This window comes from Astyanax mexicanus, chromosome 19, assembly GCF_023375975.1.
Source record: "Astyanax mexicanus isolate ESR-SI-001 chromosome 19, AstMex3_surface, whole genome shotgun sequence".
Taxonomy (NCBI): domain Eukaryota; kingdom Metazoa; phylum Chordata; class Actinopteri; order Characiformes; family Acestrorhamphidae; genus Astyanax; species Astyanax mexicanus.
In genome coordinates, this window is record NC_064426.1 from 34,855,867 (window position 1) to 34,878,741 (window position 22,875).

The 22,875-nt window shown below is 37.2% G+C and overlaps 1 protein-coding gene across 1 annotated transcript; it reads left to right on the forward strand.

Annotated features, from left to right (window-relative positions):
- The first annotated feature begins 2,355 nt into the window (after positions 1–2,355).
- On the forward strand, positions 2,356–22,654 carry fam117aa (family with sequence similarity 117 member Aa). Its single transcript, XM_022668487.2, has 8 exons — positions 2,356–3,005; positions 6,882–7,030; positions 12,939–13,034; positions 14,154–14,267; positions 15,372–15,488; positions 15,887–16,013; positions 16,765–16,918; positions 17,507–22,654. Exons 1-8 carry the CDS (start codon positions 2,858–2,860, stop codon positions 17,760–17,762), a joined length of 1,161 nt encoding a protein of 386 aa, XP_022524208.1. The 5' UTR covers positions 2,356–2,857; the 3' UTR covers positions 17,763–22,654.
- The last annotated feature ends 221 nt before the right edge of the window (positions 22,655–22,875 follow it).

Here is a 22,875-nt window from a genome sequence, read left to right on the forward strand (position 1 = left end):
AGAAATGAGACCTTTAAGAACAGGGTGAAAGGAGCATAATAAAGTAAGCAGACAGTCAGAACAATAGAAATAGAATAGAACAAAGTGCTTGTATATGGTCAGTGGAGCTGATAAAATGAGTCAATGGACAATGAGTATAGAAACAAGGAGGTGGCCATGTTGAAGGGACTGTGTGGGATATTGGATTCCAGCATTATTATTTAACACACAAACACACACATACAAATTGAGTCAGCCACTTCAGTACCTGGTGCAGTTGGTCATTACTGGTAGGTGCCTTGCTCAAGGGCAATTTAGCTGTGAATGTTATGGAAGGAGAGAAGTGCTGTTCTTTCATTCCCCTGCCCCCAATTTCTGCCATTTAGAGGGACTGGAGCAGTGACCTCCTGACCCCAAACCTGCTTCATTAACCTTTAGGCTCAGCTGCATCAGTGGTAAAAAAAAAGACAGATTTTGTATGATGAAAGCAAATATACTGTATCGTTTATAGTTTTTTTTATGCTAGCATCTGAATTTAGATCATAAAACCCCCTACTAAATCCAGGCTTAGACTCTGTCTTGGTCTGGAAAACCAGCCCAGAGACTGATTCTTGGGTTTGTTCCTGTTGCCTTGAGGGAGGTGACCTCTGGTGGACTGTGTTTGTTACTGACATCAAGTAGGCAAGGGCACCATGTTTTTTAGTGATGATGAATTTCAGTGCATTTCAGTGGTTGTCAAAGTCAAAAGGTCAAGGTCAATTTGGAGAATTGGTCCATTTGTCAAGAGATTTTGATATTGAGTTTGTGTGTTCAAATTATGTACTGAATTAAAAAAAGACAAATGGAGATACTTGTTTTTAATTGGACAACAATATGTTTTCCATCACGTTTCATGTTTTTAGTATTAATCTACATTATACATAATACAAAATCAAGAAAAAAACTGAATGGGAAGGTTGTCTGTGAGATATTTATCCATATATATTTATTCATAGTAGAAATGCTCCAAAATTACTTGATTTAGCTTGACTTGATTTTGACATTTTTCTGCCATATGGTCAGTTTGTTTCCAAACCTTTAAATGTAAGTTAATGTAAAATAGGTTGTATTTTTCTTCTTAATTATTATTATTAATATTTGATAAAACATACGTAGATATATGTATTTTGAAGCATTTCTATTGGTCCATTCTTCATAAAAACTGTCAAATGAGTGTAAGTAATTTCTTTTTAACAAAGACTACTAAAATGAGATTAAATTGTAGGAGACAAAAAAGTAAATTTAAGTAAATTTCCTATAAACTGACCCAAGCACAAGAGAAAAAACAGTGTTAAGGCACAGCAAAACAATTTGTTTTCAAGGATCCAAGTTACATAACCTGATAATTTACTGGAGCATAAAATGTACTCAACGCTTAGAGCTCAGAGAGTTCCTAACATGACTAAGAAAAGACATATATGCCATATTAATGTAAATCTATCTGTTGACCCCTTAACTGTATACCTAATCTTCACATGAAAAAAAAAATTATCCTTAATTCACTGTGCAAATGTCTTTCCGTTTAACAAGAATTTATCTTATTAAAGAAATGAAACACATACAGATATTTATTAAAATTAATCATTAATACTCCTATACATTTTTTAATTTACTACAAATTATTACTAGAGCCCTATCCGGACGGGATTAGTTTCCCAGGGGATGTCTGTGAGAAATATTTCACACTACTACTCAGTGAAAAAACAGGAGGACCAGTGAGTTTTCTGGCTTTCGCAGTCACGACATCGCGTTCAGTAGCTCCTCCATTTCCACTAGCTGTTGTGTTTAAGTGGATCTCTGTGGAAACGCGCACCCAATCTTTAATTACGGTGCGTGGCAGTGGACAAATAGCTATGTTATTAAACGTGATGTGACGAAACTCATTGATTTTCTACTGATTTTGTGATTTCAATCCGGACTGAACTAAAATTACTGGAGGACCACAGAGTTCAGCGAAAAAAAACAGAAGGTAATTCAGCCTGTATTTTTTTTTAGAGTATGTCTGAAAAAGAAACACATACATCATCGTTCCAGACGGGAATAAAATCACCCTCCATAAAAAAGAAAATTACCCCAGGATCTCCAGAAAAACTAATCCCGTCTGGATAGGGCTTAGGATACTGTTAACCACAACATGCTTCACAAACTCCAAACATAAGTGTTAGCAATGTGGGGGGCGTGTCCAGCTTCTTCTTTTTTTGTTCCCCGCCCACCTCGACACGATCGATAATGGCTGCGGCCAATAGGGTGGAAGTAGTATTTTACAGCAGCCAATCACGTTGAGAGCATGTGCGCGGACACGCCTCCTTGCAGCACGAGCGTGTAGGCTGGCTGTTGTCAGACAGTGAAGAAACTGGCAGGCAACCAACAATGTAGACGAGCTGCAGAAACTACAACAGAGTCAGGGCAGACTGCGGGTAGTTTACCTTTAATAACGGACTGTACACGGTCACGGTCGGGCTGTTCGGGGTGGATATTCTGTGGGAGAGAGCAGCAGGAGGGCTTTCAGTGGTTTTTTGGGCTGTTTTATTAAAGTTTTGGAGAGTTCTCCTCACAAAGGAAAGTTAACTAAGTTAGCTGGCTAGCTAACTTTAGCTCACTAAAGCTTCTAAAACATCTAAGCTCACTAATTAGCTATCTTTCTCTGAATTGGTGAAACTAGCTAGCTTCTTCAGCTCGAGCGATAGCTATAAAGCTAGCTAACTGTTAGCTAGCTTGAAGTTTGGAGGTTGGTGAAGTTTGTGAAAGCTCAAACCAAGAAAGAGAGACACAGAGAGAGGGGAGCTGCTGCTGCTGCCGCTGCTGCCGCTGCCTCTGCCTGCAGCTCGTGTGCTCTGGGATGTCGTGCTGGAGTGGAAAGGCCCGGGGGGGAAGCCAGGGTCTTCAGCCCCTCAGAGCTACTGTTCCCTTCCAGCTCAACAACAATAAAGCCCCACCACCACAACCAGCAACAGCAGCACCACGCTGCTGCAGAGAGGCATTAACAGGTATGGACAGAAGTTGTGGCTCCTTTAAAACATATGTCTCAACTAGTTAAATATGTGTTAATATGTCTCTAGTCTGTGGCCTCCTTTCAAACTCCTCAGAGTCTAAACAGCTAATGAAGGATTTGGAAGAATGTGCATGAAAACTCATAGCTAGGTTAGCTAGTTAAATACAGCACTTAAAAAATAAGACAACTTTAGTTTCTGAATCAGTTTCTCTGATTTTGCTATTCAAAGGTATATGTTTGAGGACAATGAACATTGTTTTTTTTATTCTATAAACTATAGACAACATTTCTCCCAAATTCAAAATACAATTGTTGTAATTTAGAGCATTTGCAGAAAATGAGTAATGGCTGAATTACTTAAAAAAAAGAGCTTGTAGACCCCAAATAATAAAAGAAAACAACAAGTTCATATTCATAAAGTTTTTTTTAAGTTTTAACAGTTCAGAAATCAATATTTGGTGTAATAACCCTGTTGTGTAATTACAGTTTTCATGCATCTTTGCATGTTCTCCTACACCAGTCTTACACACTGCTTTTGGATACATTTATTTGACTCCTGGTGCAAGAAATCAAGCAGTTCAGCTTGGATTAATGGCTTGTGATCATCCATCTTCCTCTTGATTATATTCCAGAGGTTTTCAATTAGGTAAAATCAAAGAAACTCGTCATTTTTACGGGTCTCTTTTTTTTTTTTTTTTTTAAAGAGAGATATTCTACAAATAAATGAGCGATTCTCAATTATGATTATGATTAAGATTTGTAGTTCTTACATAACATCTTTTATCATTTTTTATTGCAAACAGACAGCATCATTTAAAGCCATAATTTTCAGCTGTGCCACCAGAGTTGGATATTTTCACATATTTGCAAGAAGCAACAGCTCTAGCAAAAACATCTTGAGTCTCAAGCAAGGCCTTCTCATGCATGCATCAAGAAAGTAGTGCTATTTGGGGGGTTGGGTGCTGTTACATAGTTCTCAGGCCTGATTTCTCCAACATGGCTTCTAGGCCCTGATATAAGTGAGCATATGGGCCTCTATACTGAAAGGATCCCACTTCCCTTACTGTTGCATAGGAAAGGCCTTAAATTCTTAACAATAAATGATGAAACATTTTGCCTAATGCAGAGATTAACCTTAGTTAAGACCAAAATCTCCACTAAAAAGAAGCTCTATTTTAGTGTAGCACTTGAAAAATCCGCCTTTAACATAGTTACAATCATTCTTATAAATGCTACACACCTACTTTTCACACTTTAGCCTAGCTTCTTAGGTCAGACAGCACAAAGGCCTCATGCTTTTTGTACATTGATCAGGCTTAAGTGGAGATTTTGATTCATTGATTGGTCAAATTTTCCATCTGCTGACACTCTGCTGTGCTATGTAACAGTGTACACAGTCATGTCTAGCTGTTGTGTTTCTGCTCTGTGTGTTTCTGCTGTGTTCCAGCCGAGCTGTGTGTGTGTGTGTGTGTGTGTGTAAGTGTGTAACTCAAGTCCATGTGCCAACGCGTGTTTATTTTAGTAGCCAGCTCACTGTGCTGTGCTCGTAGGGAACGGAGGTGAAGGGGGATGGGGATCATTTGAACAGGGCCGAACAGTACACCGGGGTTTTCTTACTGTTTTGCAACCTACTCAACACCACACGCATGAGGTTGAACATCTGCTGGCAATGATCTTCAGCTGCACAGTGAAGAAGGGCACAGTGTGACAGTAAGGGATGTTGTGGTGCAGGCTGCACATCAAAGTTCAGGAGATGAACGGGGTAGTTTCATTTCATATCACATCACACATCATGGGTCCAAAAATATCTCTATGAGATATTGGAACCATTGTGTGGTTTTAAACGTCATAAAGAAAAACAATAATTCAATGTTTGTTATGTCTTAAGGATATATTAGTTATATAATAGAGATGATACTCATATGCTCATACTCAGACCATATTTATCAAGCATTTCAGAATAATGACACTGATCCCAAAAATATTATGAAAAACACCCAAAGCTCTCCTCAGGGGAATCTGGTTAAGTATTATTTATAGTTGTTTTACCTAAAACAACACCTGCTTTGGTAAATCAGAAATTAATGTTAAATCAGGTGAACCAGTGATGGTTAGAATCAAACAAGACAGTTATTAAAGAAATACTTCTAAAAACTACAGTTCCTACAACACTATGCAACAGCATACAGCTTAAGGCTACATATACCTGCAGTATACTTTTTTCATAGCCCCCTTGAACCTTTGTCTATGTGTGATACCTGTTAATAGAATATTCCAGAAGAAAGAAGACTAAAGAATACTGGTTTCCACATTGACTTTGAAGTAATACTTATATGTTACTAATAGGGGTGTAAGGAAAATCAGTAATGTATCGCATTGCAATGTTTAGTTAGACATTACTTTTATCAATTTTCAAAAACACAGTAAACGCTTTTTTTTCATAAATTTAGATGTAATATTTAATGAATTTGGTTAATTTGGTGTTATAAATATGAGTGTGTGTGTTATGTTTTTGACCGTTTCTTTCCTAAATAAATCCTGTATCTTGATACCTAACATAATACCAAGTTCTTGCCAATACACAGCCCTATTCACCAACTCTTCTGACAAGCATATTCAGGACTATGCGCTTATTATATGCTGGCAATTGCAGACTTGTTGGCACTGCATTTTTTCAAATATTTCGTATTTTAATGCCTGCACCACCCATGACCCGCTGTACATTAATGGTTTGATATGAAAACAGGTGCTGTTATAACCCTGGTAGATGAGTCATATGAAAGAAACACTGAACTTACAAGGATTTTCAGTTACATGAATTTCAGTTATCGCATATAGGCATATCGTTTCAGTAACTGAAAAACTGTATTGTCTGATACTGATACTAGAGGTGCAACGTTTTCTGTTTAATACTCAATATTCCCATATCTGTATTCAAATTGAACTGAAAGTTGATGTGGCCCCAGGTTATGTTTTACAAGTCATTATTAGGTTATGTTTATCATTCCTGTATGATTTTCTGGAAAGAAAAAGAAGTGTAATGTCAAACATGCTCAGAAACATTACAGTTCATATATTTTTTAAACATTTGTATTTAGATATTTATTTGTTGAAGACCACATGCAGATATATGATGTATGGTATTTATGCAGCTTTGGCTCTACAGGGTAGGTTGCCCTAAAAGAATAATGTAAATAAAACAGCTTCAGCTTTAGTTATAAGCTAAAAGTACACCCACATCTGACTCAACAACCATCTGCTCAGTGCTCCCTTTTTTCTTATTAACCTAAGATTGAATTTGTAGAAAATAAATGAAAAATGAATATTGAATGAAATTTGTTCCAACAAAGAAAAAAGAGTGTACATGTGTACAGTTTATAAAATTGTTCATCAGAAATATACAGCTCTGGAAAAATAAGAGACCACTTAAAAAATATGAGTTTCTAAATTGGAAGATGGATGATCACAAGCCATCAAACCAAGCTGTACTGCTTAAAATTTGCACCAGTAGTGGCAAGTTATCTAAAAGCAGTGTGTAAGACTGGTGGAGGAGAACATGCCAAGATGCTGTAATTTAAACTGTGATTAAAAACCAGTTATTCCACCAAATATTAATTTCTGAACTTTATGAATATGAACTTGTTTTCTTTGCATTATTTGAGGTCTGAAACTCAAATAAATGCTCTAACTGACTTATTTTTTTGGGAGAAATGTTGTCCAGCATTTCGTGTTGATATCAGAAAAAATTATATCGATACTAATGCCTTGTATGTGACGGCACCATTTTTTTTTTTTTTTCAGTTTTTGTCAGCTTGCATTAGGGCTGGGTTGCTAAGTTCTTATTCTATAATGTGTTTCTCTGTCTCTTCAGTTGATAGCAAGACAAAGGCTCGTCCCCCAAAGCCGACCCTGAGAAGGACTCACTCTTTGGACACGCTGGTGGGGCCGTACCTGCAGGGACACTGGCCTAAACAGACCGAGAGTCAGAACACAACCTGTGTCAATGACAAAGCCACACAGGTAACCCACCATCTCATTCTCATGCTGTTACTCAAACAGAAAACCACACTTATCAGTCATAATCTTCCTCTGCTGCAGATGGAAATAGTATTGAGGCTAATCATTAGATCAGATTATTCATGTCTTGTGAGAGATGTGTTTGGTGGGTTTAATTTGGTAGAACAGATCTGAAGCTTGAGATTGTTGCATAGGTTGGGGAAAGTAGAGATATACGTTCAAATCATTTATCATGAAGGTAAAATGTAACATGGAATAAAAGCTTTGATGAATCTGGGCCCTGAGGGACACTGAATCAAAGCTCAACAAGCACTACTGTAAAAGGAATATTCCTGTATTGCCAGAGGACGATCTGCTTGATTTATGAAAGGAGCAGGCTTGCTATAAACCAGAGCGCTCGCCTTTGAGTAGCTCAGGCTTGATCATTGAGGGATTTTTGTGAGAACTCGGCTAGGTGGAGCAGCCTTGTTGTTCTTTCTAAATGGGTTCCACATGGGCTGGGAGAGCTACATAAAAATGACTGTGGATTTCTGTTCTCTGAAGCTGATTAAAAAGGTTTAAGAACACCCCCTACTGGGACGTCCCATGCAGTGGTCAGTTCTGTTAGTAATGCATTTTTTATGAGCCATTTCTGGTGGACAGGCTTCATGTGGTTTTGGGTGGTTGAACTTGAGCCTGGCCAATAAAACAACAATGGTAATTATTGAAATCAAACACTCCTTTACTTTCAATTATGTAATAAAATTATTATGACTTTCTGATCTTTAAGTTAAAAAATAAAGGCTTTTCTGGGACCACTACTGCTTAAGTTCTCTAGTAAGCCAAATACTGGGATGCATAAAGGTGTTTTTAGTTGGGTGCAGCTAGCGGCCAAAACTGAACAAAATGGCCAAAACTGAACTTTTGGCCATAGGCTGAATACCCTCAAATTTACTTTAGCTAAAATTGCTTAGCCTAATTGTATTTTGGCTTGCATTTTTTTTTTTGAAGAAAAGCAAATACAAATATACAATTTAAAAAATATTTACTAAACACTGAACATTTGTAACATCCTAGCTGACATATGAACAAAGCACAATATTAAGTCTTTTACTAATTTGGTTAAACACTGAATAAATATATTTGCCAATCCCTTTAGAGCAGTATTACCAGCAGAATAGGGCTCTTTAAAGCAGATAAACATAAACCAGCTTGGGTTTAGGGGGTGGGGTGTAATAAAGCTCCTCAGCATTGAGCTGTGGAGCAGTGCAATTGTGTTTTCTTCTGAAAAGCTGATGGTGCCTTATCCAATAATTTTGGACTTTTGAAATGAATTGGGAAGTTGGGGGTGAGGTGGGCTGGTGATCATCCAACATCCTGACCTCACTAACCCTCTTTTTTGCTGAATGCAAAATCAAATCCTGACAGCTGACGTGCTTTAGATTCTGATAGAAGGCTTAGCTGTGGCTTTCTGTCATTTCAATATGGCTTTAATTGAATGTTGTACTGTCAAAATGCTGCATGGTGCATTGTGGCACACTGTGGTGAAGTGCCTGTGTGCATTCATTTTCTTAACCCAAATAATCCACTCCAGTCAGAAGAAGCCTTTTGTTCTCTTGGGAGTTCAGAATATTACACACACATTTAAAATTGAGCAATAGAATGTGCATAAAATAGTTATTGATGATACTCAGTATTCTATGATTTGGTAACAGGATTTCTTACTATTTCATCTGGCCCAAATAAAAGTTCTACTGAAATGTGTTACTCATCTTAGGTGTTTGGTTCCTCATTCAGTCATATATTCACACAGTATAAAACATGCCTGTTAACTCTCAGACGTTGTGTGTTTTCTGCTCTGCTGGAACACACGCTGCCCCCCGTGAACAGGGGTTTGTTCATGCTTGCAGTGCTTCTCAGCAGGCCACCAGTGACTGGCCAACCAGAAGAGAAGCTTTTGTTTGTCGTGACCTCTATGGTCTTCGCTTAGCCTCACGTCTCTGGTGTATGTGCATGCACACTCACACGCACACACTCAAACATGCACAGTGTTTCAATAACCCAGACATTAAACCCACTCGTTAAGATTCCCATATTCAGTTATACTGATGTAATGATAAAGGAACTTAACTACTTTCTCACCTTTGACACAATTCCCAAAGTAGACAACACCCAAATCCAAACACACATGCACACAAATGGCCCAACAGACGGGCTGAAAAGCACAGCTCAGCTGTAGCACTCCTCTCTCTATTGTATCATACTCTTTAACACTCAATCCCCCACATCCCCCAAACCTACTCATGCTTCGTCTGGGTTAGGATCTCTGAAACTTTACCCCAGTCATCCAGATCTGCATCCGGACCCGGATACAGCTGGTCTGTTTATAGACGCTGATCCTATGATCACAGTATCCTTATTTCATTAAGTTGTGGCTCAGGAGTTTGGCTGGGCCTAGAAAAAAGGGGGTTGAGTGTAAGCCCAGTGTTACATTGGCACAATATTGGGGGCATGACATTCTCCTTCATGTCCCACCTCCAAATCCAACTCGCCAGATCCACTTATGAGGAAAGTAAGCAGCCTTGTGGAGGGGAGGGTGACTCATTTCTTGCACTTTTAAATTTATAGCACACTGATTGCTGCATGATTTGACCTTGTCGTGAAGCCCTGCAGGACAATTCAGCTGTGAGACTGTGAGGACTATACTGCTATACTGCTGAGACAGTTGAAGGAGGACCCCCTGTTGAGAGTTTGCTTTAGGTTGAGTAAGGCTGTGGAACCACTGGAGAGGAAACCAATGGTGACCAGTAAACTGTCCAGGAAGAAGCTGAACTGCTAGAATCTGATCCGAGGAAGAACACCACCAATACCACCACCTGTTGGGAAGCTTCTGGAGTCTGAAGAAGATCTACTGACTCTCACACACACACACACACCCGTACACGAGCGCAGAGGAAGTGTGTGATGCAGCTGTAGCAGAGTCACGCTCATGCCGGTGCAGCTAAACGGTCGCTACGCTAAAGGCTCAGTGTTTTTGTGACAGAGCCCCAGCCACTTCCTCCCAGTGTGTCATCCGGGGTCTGCGGCTACAAACCGAAGGCACCGGGGGGTGTCATGGCGGTATGCATGTGTGTCTGTGCGAATATGCATCGCATGCATGCTGGTGGTGTGTAATGAAATGTCAGGTCAAGAGCATGAGCATGAGACATGATCCCACATCTCCAGAGTGCGTATGTTTTTGTGAGTGCAGCATGGGCTTCATGAGATCAACTGCATGTACACTGTATGAACAAAATTATTGGGATATCAGCTCATTTATTGTTTCTTCCAAACTCATGGGCATTTAAAAGAAGTTCGTTTTGATATTTTAGGAGTAAATGTCTTTATAAATGTCTTCTTTTCTTACTCTTTATGTTTGCCATTTAAGCTCTTCAGGTCTAGTCAATAACCCAAAATGGTACAAACTTTAATGTTCAATATTTTGCAGTAAACTGCCAGCCTTTAAGATAAACAAATTAACTAAAAACTGGAAAAAATGAAAAAGAAATAACTAAAAATCAAATATCGTTTACTTTTAGCAAACAATTAAGAAGTTATCAGCTTACAGCTAGTAGGTAGCAATGGAAATAAACCGAGCTTTGGAAACGGATTTAAAAAAAGTACCTTTATAAAGCCTTTGTCTGTAGTAAAGCAGTATTGGAATGCAACACTCTCTACTGCAGCAATTACACAACACAGTACATTCACACTTTCATCATAACAACTAGAAAAAGACACACAAACACAGATAACTCTGTAAATATTTAAATTAGAAGTATTTTCTGTAGAGATATTGCAGATAAAGCCAGAGAGTTGTGAGTACTGGTTCCTACTGGTTCTTGTGTAGGAAACTGGAGAAAAGTGGGCAACACCTATAGCTCAACTTAACACTAAGTAGACTGGACTTAGTCTTAGTTTTTAGTAGTGGAGAGAATTAGAGGTTTGACAGCTGGACAACTTAATATAGGTGTTCTAAAACGTTTGAATGGTAGTGTATATTTCGTAGCATTGTTGTGAGAATTTGATTGCATTCAGTGACCCCAAAGGTTAATATACTTTCTTTTCCATATTTTTTTAATCCCATTCAGTTTAGTTATTTTTTCTTACTTAGCCTTATATATTTTTTAACTTAATTTTGCAGTTCAATTGTAATTCTCCACATCATGGAAATTATAGGGCCCTACCAATAGAATGGAACTCTTTTGAGTGGCAAGACATGACCTTTAGGCTACCATACCCAGTGCCAAGTGTTGACTAGAGGGCTTTAAGGTAACTCTGGTATTGAGTTGCATTACATTTTCTGGAGTTATGGAGTGGAATTTGTGATCCTAACTAATGAGTATTCACTCATCAGCCACACCTGACCTGACTAATATTATTGTGGCTAATATTAATTATATATATCTGCTGTCTTCACAGCAATGTTCCAATATCAAGTGGAAAGTCTTTCTATAAGAGTAGGCACTTTTACTGTAGTGAAAATTGATGAGCAGATGTCCACAAACATTGGACAAAATTCAGATATTGAAGTTAGATCTCAACCTTACTGTTTCAGAACTCAGAATATGCAAATATTATGATTTTTATAAAACATATTCTGATTATTACAGTTATTCCTCACTCGCTGTTACTTAATTAGTGTTAAGAGGGTTTTCGTCGTTTTATCTGACAGAAATGGGGCAGTAGCTGCAGTTGCGTATGTAGACTGTTTATTTTTATTTTTTTTCCCTCCATGCCAGTTTTGGCACAGATGTGTTTGTGAGTGTGTCACAGGTGTTTATAGCAGGTGTGTTTGTGCGTTCTTTGTATAGAATTCAAATGCAGTCTCTGGGGTGAGGAAACCTCTTTCAGTTCCATCCAAAACCGGGGTAAAAAGAGGTTACCAACTTTTACTGTCAATGAGTTTGAGTACTGGTTTCAGTCAAATGATGTGGGTCCTGCTGTGTGAACTGGTGCATTGCAGCAAATACACAGTGATAAACAGTTAAGGCAGGATTAGACATGCACTGTAACTCGTTCTGCAAGTCGTTCTGAATAGCTACCAAAACAAGCATGTCAGCCAATTTCAAACTGATGAAAAGTGAGAAATTCAAAACTTTGACCTTTGAAAGATGATTCTTATAAAGGTCTTCTTGTGGGTCAAAGGATTCTTGTGAGTGAATGCTTTTTTAGCTTCTGTTCGAAATGTCTTTGTGGTATTTAAAACTACCTGTAGTTCTTGCTAAGCCATATGGTGGTCAAAATGTACACTATATACACTTAATATTTATTGCAAATATCAGCTGAAGTAATGTGGCCATAAGGCTCATTTGTCTGAATAAAAACTCATTTTTGATATGTTTCAGAGAAATGGTGAAAACAAATGCCTTGTTTAAATAGTACATTACTAATAATTACTAATAATAAATAAAAACACTTTTCATGGATAACAATATTACATCAAATCAGTTCTGCAAGTTTATTCATCACATACAGTCATATTGATTCTACTAGTAGTGAAAAACTTTAATGAAAGGCAGAGCAGCTAAAACAAAAATAAGTAAAGTAACAGTTAATTTTGAGCAGAAATAAATTGCTAATAATAACGAACGAGTATTGAATGGACCATTTAAAGTATTATAGGTATTTAATGCTGAATGTCTAATAAAACATATAATAATTTGGTTTATGCAATTAAATTTAGAATATCCAGCATAAAATGTGTGTTTATTTATATTGTGTTTGTATATACTGTTTTGTTGCTTACCATCAAGTTCTTGGAAGAGTAACATTTTATTTTATTATTATTAATATATTCAGTTCTTGGTTGAAGCTTCTTTAATTTGTATTTCACAATATGCTGTATGTTAGTGATTGTTAATACTGGTTTGATTTCTTTATTTTATCTATTTAGACTCCCAGTTCCTGGACTGAGGAGACCCGGGGGAGAAGAGGTGGATTGGGACACAAGCGCTCTGCATCATGGGGAAGTGCTGAGCATCTGAGAGAGGTCCGTGCTCTATCAGGGCTTGACCCTTTCCAATTACATACTGGTTGTATTTGTAGTAGAATGGGGTATAAATACTGTAGCTTATTATTATTTAAAGCTACATTAAGTGTTTTTACTTTAAATAAATAACAGCTTTAGAATCATTGTGATGCTTCACTGAATCCACTGAGCTCTTGACTACATTATGTAGTCAACTCTGGTGAAGAGGGTAGGGCAAGGCTTATGAAAACTGTGAATTGCTGTAATCCTATGATAATACTCTACTGCAACAGTCCAAATGTTTTTCTTTTTTACTTTCATTAATGGATCTGTACCTTTTTTTTTTTAGCTTGTCCAGAAATGAATGTGAAATCCAATGCTCAAGGGAATGCGTGAATTATGTTTTATGACAATGTGAATTATATTTCCTTAGGAGCAAAAAATGCCAATTTATATATAATGCTAGTTAGGTGTTTAAAAAAAAAAAAAAAAAAAGATTTCTAGATTCAAATCCATCTTCATTTGAATGATCCGATATCGATTTATATAAACCCGAAATAAGAAATTTATGAAGCATGTTATGTTTTTGTTTTGTGTAACTAAAATGTCAGTATATACATCCATACAGCGTTGTTGAAAACGATGGCTTCCGAAGCCTCATTAATGTTGTGGAACCACGATATATGTTACCCACACATGAACGTTTGAGTAAAGTGGAAGTGAAGCACGGTGGCGCAATTAACTACATTAAATGATATTAAAAAAAAAGGTTACTGTTGTGTTAAGTCTTTATAAAATAAACAATAATATTTTAATAATGGCAGTTTGAGTGTTCCTTGTATAAATACATTTATTGTAACTGAAATTTCCCTGAATGACTCGATATTAAATCTGAATCGAAATCGAAACAAACTGGGAAAACAGTGGCGATACCCACACCTAATGCTGCTTTAATTTTCTGATTTGAGATGGTTGAATTCCTTTAACTTTGAATCAAAAGCTACAAAAGTTAATTATTACTGGACTAAAAAGCCAGTACAAAGTTTTTGAAAGATCTAGATGGTTTGAGAGAATAGCATACTCAGCTGGGACATGTAGTATATATCTTCTAATTCTCCTTTCCCCATTCTCTTGTGTCAGGTTGCTAAGCTCAGACACTCTCTACAGAAGCGCTCCAGACATGCACCTCCTGGCTATGACCGCTCTCATCAGCCGCCACCTAGCATTCACTTACACGCACCCGGAGCTACACAGGTAAAAATACATAGAGAAATTCACACTTACTGTTCACAACCTTCAGCTTGTACATTACTGTGTGTGTAAGCAGAAATGAATGTGTATGTGCAAGCATGTTGGTTGGCATAAGTTTATTTCCAGGACATGATGTGTTGAGTGAGAACATATGTATGTAGGGAGGGGTGTGTGTGTGTGTGTGTGTGTGTGTGTTTGTGTGTGTGTGTGTGTGTGTGTGTGTGTGTGTGTGTGTGTGTGTGTGTGTGAGCTTTGCTCTGTGGAATGATGTTCAGAAAAGCAACAGTTCCACATTCATATAGCAACAGAGATTTAAATAGAGCCTGGCTTATCTTGGCAGATGGCATCACTGAGCCACTGTTATTAATATTTTGTACACACACACACGCACACACGGAGGCAACAAGTTAACATTCACAAGAAGTTCTTCCTTTTCTATTTGATATGAAAAATCAATGCATTGGCAGGTGATTTAAATATTTCAAAGGCATTTTTTGTACTAAAATTATTACATAATTTATTATTACGTAATTTATTATGAAAATGGATTACTCTACATGGTAAAGGACTGATTGGAAAAACCACACTATATGGTTTGTATGCAGGCATCTCACCTTTACAACTAAATAAGCATATTTGGCCTTAGAAACTTATAGTTCTTGTGCTGGTGTTGCATTAAGATACAATGCGTTTTGTGACTGGGTGCAAGCTGTTTTTACACAATATGTGGTTTAGCATTTGGTGGCCCTGCTCTGTGAGTGTGTGTGGTATACCACTACATGGTTGAGCTGTTATTGCTTCTAGACAATTTTTTTTACAATTATAACATTTACAGTTGATGGGGAAGCTCTATCAGGACAGAAACTTTGAAAACTGATTATAAGTGTAAAGTGAGCTCTTCAGTAAAACCCATTTGGCTTTTAATATGAGTGTTAATCCAAATAGAAGTATTGCATGTGTAAATTCTGTAAAAAGACATTTTCTACACAATTACACACTCATGAATATATTATATTATTGTAATTTGATAGATACACATAATGCAATTTTGTTCTCATTCCCATTTTCTTTATCTCTCTCCCTTTCTTACTGTCTCTGTGTGAGCAGACAGTACCTCTCCTGCCCCTCAGCAGGCTGGCTCCTAGATTGCGGCGCAGCGTGGAGGGGCTTAACCTGGAGCTGGAGGGGGTCTTTGTTTCTGAGTCACAAGAGGAGCAGCACAAGGTCAGCATTTGCATGCGTATGTGCGCAGGCAGCTGACTAGACATCAATCAAATCATCAGCATAGAAAACGCTAGCTGCTTTATAGCACATACTAGTTAGGGCTGAATGGTATGGGTAAAATAGTAGTATTGACATTATACAATAGGTACAAACATATACTTGTGAATCAGTTATGCAGTAATACCCCTATATTGAATATATCTGTTAGTATGCTTTATGTTTGCCTATATTTCAGATAGAAACAATCTAATTTCTTCCAGAAGAGAAAATTGTTTGATGCATTTTTATTCAATGAAAGGGCTTATGTTATATGTAAGCATTATATTTATTAAGAAACAAAACAAATTGCATTTTTTAACATGTGTTTAAGTAATGTATTGTTTATATTTTAACCTTAGATTCTAGAAGTCCCTGACGGTCATAGAGCACCTGTTCCAGCCCAGAGGTGCAGCAGTGGCTCTCAGAGTGACCCTTCGCCTGGACTCTTCTCCCCCTCACAGTCCCCTTGTCCAATCACAGACTCTGGTGAGTAACTGTGGCTGGTAGGCTGTTAAATCACAGATATAAAAAAAGACAGATCCAGCATGTAGCAAGTGTTTATGTACATACAGTGAAAACGTTACAGATTTGTGACATTATTGTATCGGCTGAAAATCTTATTTGGTTCATTTTTTTCACATAAAGAAAAGTCTGCATAGTGCAGGTGATATAAATGTAGTTTTAAGTTCATTGGTAACATTTTGGTCTCAATCTATTGAACCTGTTTTCACTTCATACAGCAATTAAGGGCAGCTGTGACCCTTTAAGGGGCAGTTGTGGCCTAAAGGTCAGAGAAGTGGGCTTGGGGACACATGGTTGTCAGTTTGATCCCCTGGACAGGCAGGAAGGTGGGGTGCAGGGAACGAAGGAAAAGAGCTTTGTCCTCCCTCAACATTCGTGGCTGTGGTGCCTTTGATTAAAGTGTCTAAGCCCCAGTTTTTCCCTCAGCATTTAAATGGATGCCCACTTCTTAAATATGAATCTTTACAGCAGAAGAATTACTCTTTATAGTCTTATTTTTTGCATAAAATCAGTTTATTTTCAGAATCTTAGGCAACCCTTAAAACATAATTAATTTTATTTAAATAATTTTGATTGGTTCCCAGTTCCCAGCTCAAACTCACTTTTTTCAACTGTTCTGTCAATTTCTGAGATGAGTTGGTGTGTTTGAGCTGGGAAAGCCCCAATTATATTATCATAATATAATACACTTTCTTCCTTATGTTTTGTGTGTTAGACATGGTGGTGTGTGGCCCGCTGGACCCCTCTCCCTCTCCTCCCCTGTACGTGGCTGACGCGCCCTCCTCCTCCCCCCGCCCCAACAAGACCTACGCCTTCCAGAGAGAGCCACCAGAGGGCTGTGAGAGAGTGCGTGTGTGTGAAGAGGCCTTGTGAGTACACATGCATGTACAGATAAATCCCTAATAGAACAGTTTTCCAAAAATATATAATCAGTATAATCAAGTAGTTTTACTCTAATATATTCTTAAATCTTTAGAGTCACCTGAATAAGATGTGATTGTGGCTACCATAAAACTGTTAAGGACTAGGTTGTGTTTAAAATCCCCTACTGCTTGGATACTGATTGTGCCTACTACAGACTACAGTGCTGCGTGATTATAACATTCTAACTTCTGCAGCTTGTTTTATCCTCACAGTTTGACTTGTTACTTAGCTATGTTGTGTTTATCACGCCATAGCTTTCTATAGTTAAAACATTTGCATTAAAAATGTGGACCTCCATCACAGACCGTTTTCCTGAGCCCGACCCAAAATGGCCAGAGCGAAGTGAAGTGAAGTGAAATCAAGTTTGGGTTTGGCATTAGGTCTGTTTTGGGACAAAAATCTGAAGTTTATTTTAGCAAAGTTATAGCTGGACTGCAGTGTACATATGCAGCTTGCACTATTAATAAAATCATTAATAAACTCATAGTCTTTTTTTTTTTTTTTGTCTTCTCTCTGTCCCTTCCCCCTACTAGTTCTCCATGCCAAGGCGATCAACCCATTCAGCCATCCTGCCCCGACCCCAACAAAGTCAACTTCACTCCACACGGAGGCTCCGCCTTCTGTCCTGTCAGCCTGCTTAAACCCCTCCTCCCTTCCATGGACTTGCTGTTTCGCGGCCTGTCAGTCTCGCCTGTCACTGGCTGCTCAGGCCTAAGCCCCGCCTCCTGTCAGACATCCACACATACAGTGGGCAACAACACATACCTCCCAGACTCTACCACCTTTTAAAGGACTCTGCCACCAGTTACCATAAAACCATTACAAAAAAACATTTCCATTAATGGCAAGGTGGGATCTGACAAATGTAAAAGAATTGGACTGAGATTTTTTTTTTCTATGGGCAATTTTTTAAAAGAATTGACTGAAGCGTGTTAACCTTATGGACAGGAGGGAAATCATGAGAAAAAAGAAAAGAAGAAGAAAAAGAAGAAGAAAGACAATCTCTCACCAGTACTGCAGCAAAACATGGTCACTCTCAGGACAAACCCTCAAACCTATTTAATTTGTTTGATCTGAGTATAAAACACATTTGTTTGATCTGAGTATAAAACACCTGACTCCTTAACATGGCTACAGATATCCCAGTCCTTAAATAAATAAATAAGCAATAAGCTTTTCTAGATTTTTACAAGGAAAATGTTCATTTTTCATATGGGAATGTGCCAAACATGTGCACAGTACTGTGCAAATGCCTCAGGCAGTGATGGAAATTGTTTCAAACTATATATCTGCAGTAAATGTTTTGTGTGTATAATATTATACAACACATACAGTATTAAAATAGAGTAAAAATACTGAACTAGGTATTAAAAGGTAATGAATAGTACAGACTAGGCTTCCCTAAAGAAAGCTTAAACTTCACACTTAATCAAATCAAATAATATGTGTATTATTCTATGTGTCTTCATTCTACTGTTGGTGTTTAATCTTTACTGACAGGATAAACAGTTTTACAGACATTTTCCTCAGATGCCTCAGAAGATCGTTTTGCACAGTACTGTATTTTGTAGTGGATAAAAAGCAAAATCATTATCTTCAATAATGCACAGTTTGAACTGTGGTGCATCCAAACTGGTTTGCTGCACTTTTAAACCACATTTAGAAAAGATAGGTCAAGGAATTACTGATTACTGATGTGCTGATACCTAGGTCCATCAGATCAGTGTGTCCTGTACTCAAGCCTGTGATGATCACCAGCATAGCCTTTAAAAGGGAAGAGCATTTTGCTATTGCAAAACATATTAACTGAATTCTGGTATACTGTATGTGTGATAAAACAGAGTGACTAGACTTCAGTAAGACCTGGACACTTCATGTGATGAATATCTGGATTGTATCCAGCATGTACACTTGGTAGACACATGTGTCTCCATTTGGTCAGACTAAATCTGATTGCTGTATTGGGTGGAATATGTATGCAAATTCACTCATTGCACAGCAATTATTACTTGTGTTGTACTGTTTTTACTGGGAGAATAGACTGACGGACATGTTTACACTGCTGTGTATGTGTCAAATCTGGTTGTACCTTCTAAAGCAGTATGTTTGACTTATCAGATTTATTTAGATCTGAATCTAAATCTTAAATGTGTCTTGGGTGTATTTAAACTTACACTCACACTATTTAAGTGGCTTGGCCAAATCCAGATACTATAATCCTGATACTCAATACACATCTAGTGACCAGGTGTATACAGGGTATAAAGGTTTCTTCGTCCATTTAAACTGGTTTTGACTGAAGTATTTGCTGAGACTTTTATTTCTGTTTTTCATTTATCTCCACAGAACTGACAAGCTATATACATATGTATATTTTATCCAAGTAGTTTTGGATTGGAACCATTTTTGACTTGACACACTGGTAGTGTGGTGCTTTTCTGTTTCAATAATTTGTCAGATGATAAAACTGAAGTTGACCAAACAACTTCACACTGACTTATTCTTTTTCTAAATCACTTCAACAGGTGATTTTTCATCACTCATATGAGCAGTTTTATACGTGAAACAGAATTGTGTGCACAATTAAGATATCCTTGGTTTTTATTCTGATTGGGTTTTGTAACATTGTTTTTGTAAAAGTAAAGAGTTTTGCCTAGTTTTGAGTACAGCAACATGATCACAACATGGTCACAACATTCAAAAGCACTGATTTCTGATTGATTTATATTTTATGTATATTTTTTCTTGACTTTATTTTTTGATATTCAATATTTTTTGCATTTTTGCATCTAGATTTTCTAGATATGACAAAGACAGTGTCTGAAGCCCTGTGCATTTGAACATGTAAAGTCTAGTACTTGTAGCATAGCACTAAGAACAGACAGTTCTGTATGTTGGTGTCACTATTTTTTTTTCTTTTAGTTTGAAGGATAAAATCTTCAAATATGAGACTGTTAAATCGTTTAATGTTATTTCTTTTTTTATATATATAGAGCGGAAAAGAAAGAAGAGATCAAATGTGCCATTTTTTTTGCTCATATACTATTATAGATCACTACAAGAAACAAGCAGTATATAAATATATATATTGGATAATTAATTGTTCTTTTCTAATTGTAATGACTGACACAAAGCAGAGGAATGATTTCCTGAAGCTTTATTCTTGTGCCATGTTCTACCTACAATCTATACATAATCCCATAATCTCAGGATTTTTTTAAAGGTTTGATGGCTAAATTTAAGTTCTACGTAATGTTTTTTTGTTTGTTTGTTTGTTCTCAGAACAGTTTCTTTTATGTACAGTCACCTCCTATTGTGGCTTTTTTTTCAAGTTTGGTTCACGTGTGTTTCACGATGTTGTCTTATTGACAAGCAGTAGCCTATTTCTGACCCTGTTTCTTTTCAGAATACTGCTGCAAATTGGATGTTATTTTTTAAGCCCTTGATTTATGTTGTTGGAATATAACATAAGGAAAAATACAAATCAAAATGTCAAGTTTAAAGATCTTTTTTTGATTCTTACCTAAAGGATGCCACTTAAAAAAAAATATATATATAAAATACTAAACTAAATTGTGTTAAAATTATACCAAGATTGCAATATGTACATGATTACCGTAATGTACTAGTGCATCTTAAAAAAAATAGGATATCAGTGAAAAGTTAGTTTATTTCAGTAATGTGAAAATAAAATGTGAAACTCATATTGTACAGATGTATTACACAGCGTGATCTATTTTAAGCGTTTATTTCTTTTAATGTTAAGGATTATGGTTTACAGCCAATGAAACCCCTTTAGACTTGATATTAGACTTGATATACAGAGTGGACCAACACCAGCAAATGACATGTCTCTCCAAACCATCACTGATTGTGAAAACTTCACACTAGACCTCAAGAAGCTTGGACTGTGTGTCTCTGCACTCTTCCTCCAGACTCTGATCCCTTGATTTCCAAATGAAATGTAAAATTTACTGATGATCAGTGATGATTTGGAGAGTCACGTCATCTGCTGGTGTTGGTCCACTGTGCTTAATGAAGTCTAAAGTCAGTACAGTTTTTTTTCCCAGAAAATCTTATAGCACTTCATGCTTCCCTCTGCTGACAACTATTATGGAGATGCAGATTTCATTTTCCAGCAGGACTTAGGACACTGCCCACACTGCTGAAAGTAACAATTGGTCTTATATAATATTATAATTTTCTGAGAGACTGATTTTTGGGTTTTCATTAGTTGTAATTTTGAACATTTTGAACTGAATTACTGAAATCAGGACGCACTAGTATGGTATGGATATAACAGAACATGACTGATCTAGTGCAGAAAGTATAGTAGTGCGATTTTAAACGTGTTACAGTAAAATAAACATGTAGGCAGAGGTGTGAACAGTCCATGCTGTGGTTGAGTGGTCTTAAGGATGATCCTGAAGAGAAAAACATGCACAGTTAAACCTGCTCATTCAGCAGCACAGCCTGTTCTTAGTTATAATAACAGACTGTGTTGTTATTGATGAGTGGCTGGCTCTCACACTTGACACGTGTAGTTATGCTTTGGAAGCAGAAGCCACGCCTTCGAACTAATCCAGGCATTCTCATTGGTCCGAGTCAGAGCTGTTGCGCTTATTTGGACCAATCGCTTTCCTCCACATCCCAAGACGTAAAATCTTACCGCGCCTTGTGTTCAGAAAGGACCGGTGTTTCTGCAAGTAGCGGTCTTAATCTAATGCCTAACACCATCTGCTACTGAAATGAAAATATAACACGCTATAATTGCCTAGAAAATGAGAAGTCGTGTGTGTGGCATTTGTTTATGGGTCCGCCAACCTTTAAATAATGTGTCCAGAGGCTAAAATTATGCATTTATTCCTGAATTACGATCTTAATAAAAAAGTTTGATCTTAAATAACATACCGGCTTCAGTATAATAACACACCTGCCTAGACTCCCTGTGTACTGCCAATAAAATAATTATCTGTTCCACCTTAAATGGAACAGGTAACAGTATGGCTGAATGCCACATCATCTCTATTTAAGGTGGAATGTAAAAATCATAACATAAGCCCAGCTTTAACTTCGTTATGAGGGGGAAAATCAGGCATGTTTTAAAGGCATCTTCTCAAAACTAGCATTGGTCCTGCCAGAGCTGCTTTATAACGAGCCTGCCCACTTTTTAATCTTAGCGGTTTTATCAGAAAATGACTGCAGACCTCCAGAGGGCGCCCGCGAGTGAGCCCTTAATGAATGGTGGTAAATGGAGCTAAACGGCTAAAAATCGAATTAAAAATAGTGTCTAGCCACCTGTTCATGATGTTCCTTTAATTTTGGGAAGTAGTATGTGTTATTTTGCCAAAAATGTAAAGAAACCATATCTGAATATTTCCATTTTATTCAAAACATAGGTTTTACACAACAGATTCGCTAGCTTTTATGCTACTGTCAGCTAAATGACTGGTTGGTGAGCTGATGCTGAAGTAACCGCTATATAAAGCTCTGGGAAAAAATAAAAGACCACTTCAGTGTTCAGTGTTCTATAAACTACAGACAACATTTCTCCCAAATTCCAGATAAAAAATTTGTCATTTAGTGCATTTATTTACAAAAAAAATGAAAAGGCTTTCAGACCTCAAATAATGCAAAGAAAACAAGTTAATTCAATAAAGTTTTAAAATTTCAGAAATCAACATTTTCATGCATCTTGACATGTTCTCCACCAGTCTTACACACTGCTTTTTATTTTTTTTACCTTAAGTATTGCAGTGGTTTATTCTACAGTGTACTACTCAAGTACTGGGGGAAAAAACATACAAGTATTGTTTTGTGTGGTTATTACAGAAAACAGGCACCCGTATCTCTGTAGAGCTGCTTTGTTACAACATTTGCTATAAAAAGTGATGTATAAATA

Bases quoted from the DNA above. Each gene is read 5' to 3' on its own strand.
- fam117aa (XM_022668487.2), top strand. From the start codon at position 2,858: ATGTCGTGCTGGAGTGGAAAGGCCCGGGGGGGAAGCCAGGGTCTTCAG. The intron at 13,035-14,153 runs GTCCGTGCTCTA...CTCTTGTGTCAG, and splicing joins GTGCTGAGCATCTGAGAGAG to GTTGCTAAGCTCAGACACTC. The intron at 15,489-15,886 runs GTCAGCATTTGC...TTTTAACCTTAG, and splicing joins CACAAGAGGAGCAGCACAAG to ATTCTAGAAGTCCCTGACGG.